This window comes from Oncorhynchus mykiss, chromosome 23, assembly GCF_057628025.1.
Source record: "Oncorhynchus mykiss isolate SJ-2025 chromosome 23, ASM5762802v1, whole genome shotgun sequence".
In the NCBI taxonomy this organism is placed as follows: Eukaryota; Metazoa; Chordata; class Actinopteri; order Salmoniformes; family Salmonidae; genus Oncorhynchus; species Oncorhynchus mykiss.
Window position 1 is genome coordinate 53,063,183 of NC_143044.1, and position 12,074 is coordinate 53,075,256.

A 12,074-nucleotide genomic window follows, 5' to 3' on the forward strand; every position below is an offset into this window, starting at 1 on the left:
AGGGCCAAGCAAAACAAAACGGATGGCACTGTGATAGACTGCATCCAATTTGTTGAGTAGAGTGTTGGAGGCTATTTTATAAATGACATCGCCGAAGTCTAGGATCGGTAGGATGGTCAGTTTTACGAGGGTATGTTTGGCAGCATGAGTGAAGGATGCTTTGTTGCGATATAGGAAGCCGATTCTAGATTTAATTTTGGATTGGAGATGCTTAATGTGAGTCTGGAAGGAGAGTTTACAGTCTAACCAGACACCTAGGTATTTGTAGTTGTCCATGTATTCTAAGTCAGAGCCGTCCGGTGTAGTGATGCTGGACGGGCGGGCAGGTGCGGGCAGTGATCGATTGAATAGCATGCATTTAGTTTTACTTGCATTTAAGAGCAGTTGGAGGCCACGGAAGGAGAGTTGTATGGCATTGAAGCTCGTCTTGAGGTTAGTTAACACAGTGTCCAAAAAGGGGCCAGAGGTAAACAGAATAGTGTCGTCTGCATTAGAGGTGGATCAGAGAATCACAAGCAGCAAGAGCGACATCATTGATGTATACAGAGAAGAGAGTCGGCCCGAGAATTGAACCCTGTGGCACCCCCATAGAGACTGCCAGAGGTCCGGACAACAGGTTCTCCGATTTGACACACTGAACTCTGTCAGAGAAGTAGTTGGTAAACCAGGCGAGGCAATCATTTGAGAAACTAGGGCTGTCGAGTCTGTCAATAAGAATGTGGTGATTGACAGAGTCGAAAGCCTTGGCCAGGTCGATGAATAAGGAGTCCCAGAGAGAGACTACATCTTCTAGTGTTCATGTTAATGATGTTCTCACTGTCTTCCATCTACTCTACATATTTACAGAGGTCCTCAGGATGGAGAATGGTAAGTAATGTCTTCAGATCATCACTGCTAGATTTACGTAATCCATTTTATGTTTATTTTTTGTTGTTGAGCACAAAGAGGTAATTGGTAATTGATACATCAATTTTTGGACTAATAAATTAATTATATGTACACATTGATTCTTGAAGAATATAACTTATACATTATTAAAGAGCTTAGTTAAACTCCAACATATAACCTTGTTTTATCTCAATGCTTGTAAACAAAGTAAATATATGAAACACTATACAGTCTAAAACCTATTTAAAACTATAATTTTGTTGTCATGAATGGTCAGTCCTTGCATCCATAGCTCTGTCTATGAATTTGAGAGTGATGTTAGTTCTCCAGCCCCTCCCTCAGCTTTTTACCAAAACAACAGTGGCTGGGTTCACACTTTGTTATTGTTTCAACTTCTGATTGGCCCTAGATGTTCCTTCTGATGTTGGAACAGTGGTATGAAAAAGGGTCGGGATTCAATTCAAGTCACATTACAACACAGCACACTATAACAGACTTTTACAGGTATTTTACACTTGAGACGACATGTGCAGTGTTTACCATAAATGTGATCTCTGTGAATGCCGGTGGAAAATGCATTTAAAAACTGAATTTTCAGCTGTGAAGTACCCTGCAGTATAGCTGTTGAAGGAATTTAATTCCTCTGTTTTAATTCCCAATCAAAATTAAACACTCTGTCAATGCATAAGGGTTTGTAAGACCCTTATTTTATAAGAGCCCCGGTCTTAAAAGTCAAGTAACAGCCTTTACTCAAGAGAGTACTGAGTACTTACACATTTTACCACAGGTTATAAACTGAAAATGACGTCAGCGTTTTCTAAATGTTCTGTCTCTTCTTGACACTGGTAGAAAGGCCCTATAGTTCTCAAGCCTTCCCTCCTCGCCTAGAGCCAAGGTCAGTCAGTGTAGATAAGCATTCTAGACAGTCTGGAGATAGTTCATTCATTTGTACAAAGGAACAGACCGTCATTGTTCTAACTTTTGCCCACGTTCACACACACACACACACTATTTTCAGCACTGGGATCAAGAATGAAAACTCATACATATACAGTAACATTTAGTATTCTGATTAGTACATGTATAGTAACATAATAGTATTCGGATTAGTCAGTCCTGATTGAAATGTATACATAATTAGTCATCATTGATAAAAATTCCCTTAACAATAGCGCACATTGGCTTGAATCCCGACCCAGGAGTCCCAGAGAGAGACTACATCTTCTAGTGTTCATGTTCATGATGTTCTCACTGTCTTCCATCTACTCTACATATTTACAGAGGACTTCAAGAAGAAGTGTAAGTAGTGTCTTCAGATCAGCACTTTTATATATATACATCTTCTAGTGTTCATGTTAATGATGTTCTCACTGTCTTCCATCTACTCTACATATTTACAGTTAACTTCGAGAACCTCTGGAACCAGAATAGTAAGTACTGTCTTCAAATTATTACTTTATGTAAACCACAAAAATACAATTTTCCATAATTTACAGACTTTAAGTAAGAAAACATTTAAAGAAGGCTATTCTTAGCATATATAAGATGCTCCTTCTGATGTTGGATCATTGATATGAGACAAGGAGTCCCAGAGAGAGACTACATCTACTAGTGCTCATGTTAATGATGTTCTCACTGTCTTCCATCTACTCTACATGTTTAAAGATGACATCACTAAGAAGCTAGGTAAGTAGTGTCTTCTGATCATCACTTTGCTGGAATTATGTCAAACAATTATGCTAATTTTATTTATGTAATCTCAACTGTAATCCAGGTAATTTGGTTCTGCTATTAGATATAGCACAGGGATATTCACATTAATCTGTTGTATAAATAAACAACATATCTGACATTGTATTCCCATTTCAACTTGTTTGTGCTTTAAATTAGTTGAAAGATAGATATTTTTAAAAAAATCCAACATTTGTTTTTCCACTGGAATTTGGTTTTAGATGGTTGAAAGGATAAAGATAACACATTAGAAATTAAACTAATGTTTGGCTCTTTTTGAGTGGGTGAACATACTGTAGGTTGTAATATCATTGATCAATGTCTCAACCAAATACCACAATTATCCACGGTGAAATTACGTAGTGTGCCCAGTGGTTAATTTCTGATATACCTGGATCACTGATAGACCAGTCCCATTTATTTAATGAAATTAAGAAGTGGTGGCAGAGTAGAATATCTTTATTGGAGATGTTGTCTCACAGAGGTACTCTGGACTCATTTAGGTGGTGGAAGTCAACTAGGATTTGTGCCATTAGAGAAGTGATATGAGTCAAGGAGTCCCAGAGAGAGACTATATATTCTAGTGTTCATGTTGATGATGTTCTCACTGTCTTCCATCTACTCTACATATTTACAGATGAACTCATTAGGAAGTTAGGTAAGTAGTGTCTTCAGATCATCACTTTGTTAGAATTAAGGTCAACCATTTTATGTTTATTTATTTGTATTTAATCTCAACTACAATCCAGATCCTTTGATTCTGCTATTAGATGAAGCACAGGGATATTCACATTAATCTGTTGTATAAATAAACAAAATATCTGACCTTGTATTCCCATTAGAACTTTTCTGTGCTTTAGTTGAAAGCGCAGTGACAGACATTTGGGTGACAACAAAACCATAAATCCAACGTTGTTTTTCCACTGGAATTTGGTTGTTCATTTAGATAGTTGAAAGGATAGGGAAAACACATTGGGAATTCAACTAACTTCTGGCTGTCTTTTTGAGTGGGTGAATATACTGTAGGTTGTAATCTCATTGATCAACGTCTCAACCAAATATTACCCAGTTATCCACGTTGAAATGATGTAATATGCACAGAGGGTAGTTTCTGATACACCTGGATCACTGATGGACCAGTCACATTTATTTCATGAAATAAGAAGTGGTGGTAGGTAGAATATCTTCATTGTAGAAGTTGTCTCACAGAGGTAGTTGTCTCACAGAGGTAGTTGTCTCACAGAGGTACTCTGGACTCATTTAGGTGGTGGAACTCAATTAGGATTTGTGACATTAATGAAGTGATATGAGTCAAGGAGTCCCAGAGAGAGACTACATCTTCTAGTGTTCATGTTGATGATGTTCTCACTGTCTTCCATCTATTCTACATGTTTACAGATAACAACAAGAAGGAGAGCAGTAAGTAGTGTCTCCAGATCATCACTTTACTAAAATTATGTCAACCATTTCATGTTTTAACTTTTTTCCAGAGCACGTTAAAGAGGTTCTTTCTGATGTTAGAACAGAAAACTAACTTTTGGCTGTCTTTTTGAGTGGGTGAATATACTGTAGGTTGTAATCTCATTGATCAAAATCTCAACCAAATATTACCCAATTATCCACGTTAAAATTACCGGGTGTGCCCAGTGGGGGCGGCAGGTAGCCTAGTGGGCCAGTAACCGAAAGGTTGCTGGCTCAAATCCCCGAGCTGACAAGGTAAAAATCTGTTGTTCAGCCCTTGAGCAAGGCAGGTTCCCCGGGTGCTGAAGACATGTATGTCAATTAAGGCAGTCCCCTGCACCTCTCTGATTCAGAGGAGTTGGGGTAAATGCGGAAAACACATTTCGGTTGGAAACTCACTAGGCATCCCCCTTTCACCTGTGGGTTGTTTCTGACACACCTGAATCACTGATGGACCAGTCACATTAATGTTGATGTGCTAGAACAGGATGTGTTGAGGCTGTAGAGGCCCACTAGACTAGAGAGAGGTAGAATCTGATACACCTGGATCACTGATGGACCGTTCACATTAATGTTGATGTGCTAGAACAGGATGTGTTGAGGCTGTAGAGGACCACTAGACTAGCGAGAGGTAGAATCTGATACACCTGGATCACTGATGGACCAGTCACATTAATGTTGATGTTCTAGAACAGGATGTGTTGAGGCTGTAGAGGACCACTAGACTGGAGAGAGGTAGAATCTGATACACCTGGATCACTGATGGACCAGTCACATTAATGTTGATGTGTGTGTTGAGGCTGTAGAGGACCACTAGACTAGAGAGAGGTAGAATGTGATATACCTGGATCACTGATGGACCAGTCACATTAATGTTGATGTTCTAGAACAGGATGTGTTGAGCCTGTAGAGGCCCACTAGACTAGAGAGAGGTAGAATCTGATATACCTGGATCACTGATGGACCAGTCACATTAATGTTGATGTTCTAGAACAGGATGTGTTGAAGTTGTAGAGGCCCACTAGACTAGAGAGAGGTAGTCTCTGATACACCTGGATCACTGATGGACCAGTCACATTAATGTTGATGTTCTAGAACAGGATGTGTTGAAGTTGTAGAGGCCCACTAGACTAGAGAGAGGTAGTATCTGATACACATGAAACACTGATGGACCAGTCACATTAATGTTGATGTGTGTGTTGAGTCTGTAGAGGCCCACTAGACTAGAGAGAGGTAGTATCTGATACACCTGGATCACTGATGGACCAGTCACATTTAATGAATGAAATTAAAAAGGGGTGGTGGGTAGAATATATTTTGGAGAAATTGTCTCTCAGAGGTACGCTGGACTCATTTAGGTGGTGGAACTCAATTAGGATTTGTGACATTAGACAAGTGATATGAGACAAGGAGTCCCAGAGAGAGACTACATCTTCTAGTGTTCATGTTAATGATGTTCTCACTGTCTTCCATCTACTCTACATATTTACAGATGACCTCACTGAGAAGATAGGTAAGTAGTGTCTTCTGATCATCACTTTGATAACATCATGTATACCAATATCGATTATATGTAACTTCTAAAGAAGTAGAAAACACAATGTTGTACACATTAATGTTCCCTGGCTTTTATCTTCTTATCTATGTCTACAGATGTGGTTGAGGAGGATCTCATTCGTAATCTGGGTAAGTAGTGTCCTTCATATCCCAGTTTTTTCAGACCATAGAATGATGTTCTAGAACAGGATGTGTTGAGACTGTAGAGGACCACTAGGCTAGAGAGAGATAGTCTCTGATACACCTGGATCACTGATGGACCAGTCACATTTATTTAATGAAATTAAGAGGTCGTGGTAGGGTGGAATATCTTCAGTGGAGAAGTTGTCTCACAGAGGTACGCTGGACTCATTTAGGTGGTGGAACTCTATTTGGATTTCTGACATTAGAGAAGTGATATGAGACAAGGAGTCCCAGAGAGAGACGACATCTTCTAGTGTTCATGTTAATGATGTTCTCACTGTCTTCCATCTACTCCACATATTTAGAGGGGCCTCGGGAAGGAGAGGGGTAAGTACAGTACATACATACAAACATGATATCCCACTGTCTTATCATTGTCAATGTCCTTAGACCATATTAGAACAGGATGTGTTGAGTATGTAGAGGCCCACTAGACTGTAATAATGTTTCCTGGAGGCACCTTTAGGGGTGATTACTCAGATTGCAACAATGGCAACAAGGTGCTTCCAGGAAACTTATCCATATGGATCCTTTTAAAAGGGGTGTTACGTTTCCTGTAGGAACCTTTTATGTCCCATGTTCTATGTTAATAATAATAATAATATTAATAGATGGTAACTTAACAAGTAAAGTTTTGGGCATGCTAAAGCTCTTTTTTTGTGGTAGTCTTAGAAGTTTAAACATTTTACTTGACTATGTAAAGCAAAAAAGTATTTATGGTTTTGAAAAACTCTATAGTCGTGGTAGTGTCTGCAGTAGTAATTGAAAAACTCTATCGTCGTGGTAGTGTCTGCAGTAGTAATTGAAAAACTCTATCGTCGTGGTAGTGTCTGCAGTAGTAATTGTGGTGTCTGGTTATAGTTGAAATAGTAGGTAGATGTGTCACGTTCTGACCTTTATTTCCTTTGTTTTGTCTTTATTTAGTATGGTCAGGGCGTGAGTTGGGGTGGGCAGTCTATGTGTGTTTTTCTATGTTGGGGTTTTGAGTTCTGTCTAGTATGGTTCTCAATCAGAGGCAGCTGTCTATCGTTGTCCCTGATTGAGAATCATACTTAGGTAGCCTGGGTTTCACTTTTGAATTGTGGGTGTTTGTCTTCCGTGTCAGTGTTTGTCGCCACACGGGACTGTTTAGTTTTTTCGCGTTTATTGTTTTGTTCCAGTGTTCCGTTGTGTTTTGTTATTAAATCAATATGAACACTTACCACGCTGCATTTTGGTCCGATCCCTGCTACACCTCCTCAGATGAAGAGGAGGAAATCCGTTACAAGATAAAGTTAGAATAGTCTGAGAAAATGAATGTTAGTTTGCTATATCTATCTTGAATGGTTCAAGACTAACTCTTGGTGGGTTGCCTTTTGCTCATTTATGGTAATGTGGAGTTATTTGTTAATAAAAGTTTTAATGAATTTGAAGTTAGCATAGTCTGAACATATGAAAGATGGTTTTGTTTTAACTAGCTTGAACGGTTCAAGAGTTAAAATTATTGTTGGTACTATTTCAGTAGTTATAATTAATCTATCTAGCTCGAGTGCAAGCCAGAGCTAGATAGCTACAACCAGGACAAGAGCGAGCTAGCTACACCCAGGACCAGCGCGAACTAGCTACACCCAGGACAAGAGCGAGCTAGCTACACCCATTACAAGAGAGAGCTAGCTACACCCAGGACCAGAGCGAGCTAGCTACACCCAGGACAAGAGTGAGCTAGCTACACCCAGGACAAGAGCGAGCTAGCTACACCCAAGACCAGAGCGAGCTAGCTACACCCAGGACCAGAGCGAGCTAGCTACACCCAGGACCAGAGCGAGCTAGCTACACCCAGGACCAGAGCGAGCTAGCTACACCCAGGTCCAGGGCTAGATAGCTACATCCAGGACCAGAGCTAGATAGCTACACCCAGGACCAGAGCTAGATAGCTACACCCAGGACCAGAGCTAGATAGCTACACCCAGGACCAGAGCGAGCTAGCTACACCCAGGACCAGAGCGAGCTAGCTACACCCAGGACAAGAGCGAGCTAGCTACACCCAGGACAAGAGCAAGCTAGCTACACCCAGGACAAGAGCGAGCTAGCTACACCCTTGACCAGAGCTGGACCAGAGCTAGTGCAGACCAGAAGAGTAGTTGTGGTCAGTCGTTATGATCAGTTGTTGTGTGGTTCCCGGTCAGTAGTTTTGAGGTCGTGGTCAGTAATTGTGGTCAGCAGTTGTTTTCTTGTGGTCTTTAGTTGTATTCATTAGTTTTGGTCAGTAGATGTGGTTTGTAGTTGTGTTCAGTAGTGGTCAGTAGTTTTGGTCAGTAGATGTGGTTTGTAGTTTGTAGTTGTGGTCAGTAGTTTTGAGGTTGGGGTGAGTAGTTTTGTGGTCGTGGTCAGCTGTTCTGGTCAAAAGTTGCGTGGTTATGGTCAGTAGTTAGATATGTGATCCGTAGTTGTGTGGCCAGACATTGTGTGGTTGTGGTCAGTGGTTGTGGTCAACATTTCTGTAGTTGTGGTCAGTAGTTCTGGTCAACAGTTGTGGTTGTGGTCGGTAGTTGTGTGGTCAGAAGTTGTGTGGTTGTGTTCAGTAGTTGTGTTGTTGTGGCCAGACATTGTGTGGTTGTGGTCAGTAGATGTGGTCAGAGTGAGGCAAATACACGTTTATTCAATAGAGGATGTTGACAGGGTTCTATTAAGGTATGGATGGCTGTCTTCTGACTTATAAAATGGTGGGAAATCAATTAAATAAATCATGTAAGCATATACATATTCTTTTTTCAGTAATTTTAGTGCCCGATTACAGGGACTGTCAGCATATTTAAGGAGAACAACAGGCACAAGTAAAGATGTTACAGCTGCTGTATTTGAAGCACAACTCCCTTCTGCCCAGTTTCACTGATGTTGCTACGGCAACTCGAGCTGTTTTTACCATCAATGTAACTGTTCAATGTAACTGTTGCTTCTGCAGAGAGATTATTTTCTAAACTAAAACACATAAAGAACTACCAAAGAAGCATTAGTCTCTCGGTCTGATATGAGCTTTTGAACACCTCAGTAAGCTCCACTCATTACACTGGCGCTGTCGTAGCCTTGACAACAGCATCTGTTCAATGATTTATCCCCTCATACTATCAATCAGTTTCTTTTTGTTCTTTTTTACTTTTTCAGTCACATTCCTGAAACCCAGGAAACAAATATTTAGCTTCTTAGTACATATGGAAATTAAAAAGGTTTGTGAATTACTTTTTGGAGGGTTACTGTCAAAATGATGCATTACATATACAGTACCAGTCAAACGTTTGGACACACCTACTCATTCAAGGGTTTTTCTTTATTTTTACTATTTCTATATTGTAGAATAGTTGGTGCTATAATGTTTTGTTATATCCATCAGTATGTTGCTAATTTTCACAACCAACAGTCTCTCACTCTATATTTCAGATGTTGAAACCATCAGAAGACATGCAGGTGTGTTTTATACTATGTGACTCTAGCTGTATTTTAGGGAGGAATTAGTGTCCTCACTGTCCTGTTGGTCCAAACTCATCAATACTCTACATCCAGAGTATTAGTCTGGGATAACTATCATGTATGTACTGTGATCTCCAGCCATGTGTCTTTGACAGCTGTAAGCATGGGCAAGTAAGGCTAAATCATGTATTAATATTAGTTTAGAGGTTGTCACACATGACCTAATGAGAAGTGCTATAGGATCTCCTGTTATCTCTACCTCAGTTACACATGGACCACTAATAGTGAAGACCGTATGATGTGTCAGAGATCAATACAGTAACATGTTGTCCTCCACTTGTATTATACCCTCTGATGTCATTGTGTTTACCATAGTGTATTATACCCACTGATGATGATGTCATTGTGTTTACCATAGTGTATTATACCCACTGATGATGATGTCATTGTGTTTACCATAGTGTATTATACCCACTGATGTCATGATGTCATTGTGTTTACCATAGTGTATTATACGACTGATGATGATGTCATTGTGTTTACCATAGCGTATTATACCCACTGATGATGATGTCATTGTGTTTACCATAGTGTATTATACCCACTGATGTCATGATGTCATTGTGTTTACCATAGTGTATTATACGACTGATGATGATGTCATTGTGTTTACCATAGCGTATTATACCCACTGATGATGATGTCATTGTGTTTACCATAGTGTATTATACCCTCTGATGTCATGATGTCATTGTGTTTACCATAGTGTATTATACCCTCTGATGTCATGATGTCATTGTGTTTACTATAGTGTATTATACCCACTGATGTCATGATGTCATTGTGTTTACCGTAGTTTATTATACCCTCTGATGTCATGATGTCATTGTGTTTACCATAGTGTATTATACCCTCTGATGTCATGATGTCATTGTGTTTACTATAGTGTATTATACCCACTGATGATGATGTCATTGTGTTTACTATAGTGTATTATACCCTCTGATGTCATGATGTCATTGTGTTTACCATAGCGTATTATACCCTCTGATGTCATGATGTCATTGTGTTTACCATAGCGTATTATACCCACAGATGATGATGTCATTGTGTTTACCATAGTGTATTATACCCTCTGATGTCATGATGTCATTGTGTTTACCATAGTGTATTATACCCTCTGATGTCATGATGTCATTGTGTTTACTATAGTGTATTATACCCACTGATGTCATGATGTCATTGTGTTTACCATAGTGTATTATACCCATTGATGATGATGTCATTGTGTTTACCATAGTGTATTATACCACTGATGTTGATGTCATGATGTCATTGTGTTTACCATAGTATATTATACCACTGATGTTGATGTCATGATGTCATTGTGTTTACCATAGTGTATTATACCACTGATGTTGATGTCATGATGTCATTGTGTTTACCATAGTGTATTATACCCACTGATGATGATGTCATTGTGTTTACCATAGTGTATTATACCCACTGATGATGATGTCATTGTGTTTACCATAGTGTATTATACCCACTGATGATGATGTCATTGTGTTTACCATAGTGTATTATACCCACTGATGATGATGTCATTGTGTTTACCATAGTGTATTATACCCATTGATGATGATGATGTCATTGTGTTTACCATAGTGTATTATACCCACTGATGTCATGATGTCATTGTGTTTACCATAGTGTATTATACGACTGAAATTGATGTCATTGTGTTTACCATAGTGTATTATACCACTGAAATTGATGTCATTATGTCATTGTGTTTTGCAATAATATATGTTTCTCTCCACAGTGGATGTGACTCTAGACCAGGAGTGCTCAAGTACTATTTGAGACGGTCCGGTGACACACATTTCCTAGGTGGCAAAGGATCAGATTTATTTAGCTGTTTTATAGCTCATTTGCTGCAATTCTCCACATTCCTCCATGTCTTATGTGTGTTTATATGATACCAGGGGTCAAAGCCCGACCTTGTAAAATAAAAGAGCCCATTCTGCTCCTTCACTGAGAAACTGTCCGTTCTTCATCCCTGGTATTATTGATAGTATCTCAGTGATCATCTGTCCTGTAGATGTCACTGTCTGACTGTTTTAAAACAAACAATGCAGGTATAAACAGTCAGCAAAAGCATGTAATAGGAGAGTTCATGTACATGAGTCCTCAGATTTCCTGTCAATCTTTGTTGTTGTTGTAGAGTCGGCCAGTTGATTGTTTATTGGATTGGACAGAGAGGTAAAGGTAGGAATGTTGAAAGATAAATTGGATGGTTCTGAACGCCTGCTGGTACTGGACCATCCCAGACCACTGATTTCTTGTTAATGTTTGACGAATCTTTGACGTGTCTTTCACCCGTCCCTTGGACTGTTCTGTCTTGAGGAGAATGTGCTACATATTTTTATTCTCTGTGTTTTCTAACAGTATTTGTTGTGTATCCATTCTGCTGTGTGCTTCTATATTTAAATAAGAATGTATTTGATTATAACATTTTCAAATAAAGTGTGTTTAAAATAGTTTTATCTCTATCATTGCCATCAGATAGACTCGTGTACTACCGCATCCCTAGTCTCTAGTCTCTAGTGGCCATCCTTCCTAATCCCATCTCATTCACTATTGAAGTATGAAGAACTTCAGTTTTGCATTTTGAGTTTCAATGGGAGTGTCGGCATTCAACATTGGCATTTTGATTGGCTCTAAGTATTTTACTTGTTACCTATGCAGCATTCATTTGGTCTGTTATGCATGCTAACGTGTTACAAGTTTGAAACTCCAACGATGCA

The 12,074-nt window shown here is 39.3% G+C and overlaps 1 protein-coding gene across 8 annotated transcripts in view; it reads left to right on the plus strand.

Moving 5' to 3' along the window:
- The window catches only part of LOC110531647 (butyrophilin subfamily 2 member A1), a 96,050-nt gene that overhangs the window by 23,496 nt on the left and 60,480 nt on the right, over positions 1-12,074 (plus strand). For 2 of the 8 annotated variants that reach the window (XM_090217653.1, XM_090217652.1), the window contains exons 8-12: positions 847-867; positions 2,170-2,187; positions 2,289-2,318; positions 2,554-2,574; positions 3,257-3,317. In XM_090217653.1, the coding sequence (XP_090073779.1) occupies positions 847-867; positions 2,170-2,187; positions 2,289-2,318; positions 2,554-2,574; positions 3,257-3,285 (119 nt within the window). In that variant the 3' untranslated portion in view covers positions 3,286-3,317. Of the gene's footprint in view, positions 1-846; positions 868-2,060; positions 2,145-2,169; positions 2,188-2,288; positions 2,319-2,553; positions 2,575-3,256; positions 3,318-4,017; positions 4,039-5,572; positions 5,594-5,733; positions 5,767-6,125; positions 6,148-8,961; positions 9,024-9,234; positions 9,262-11,089; positions 11,808-12,074 lie in introns of those variants that run through there. The other 6 variants (XM_036960976.2, XM_090217654.1, XR_016491171.1 and 3 more) reach the window with 5 other exon arrangements.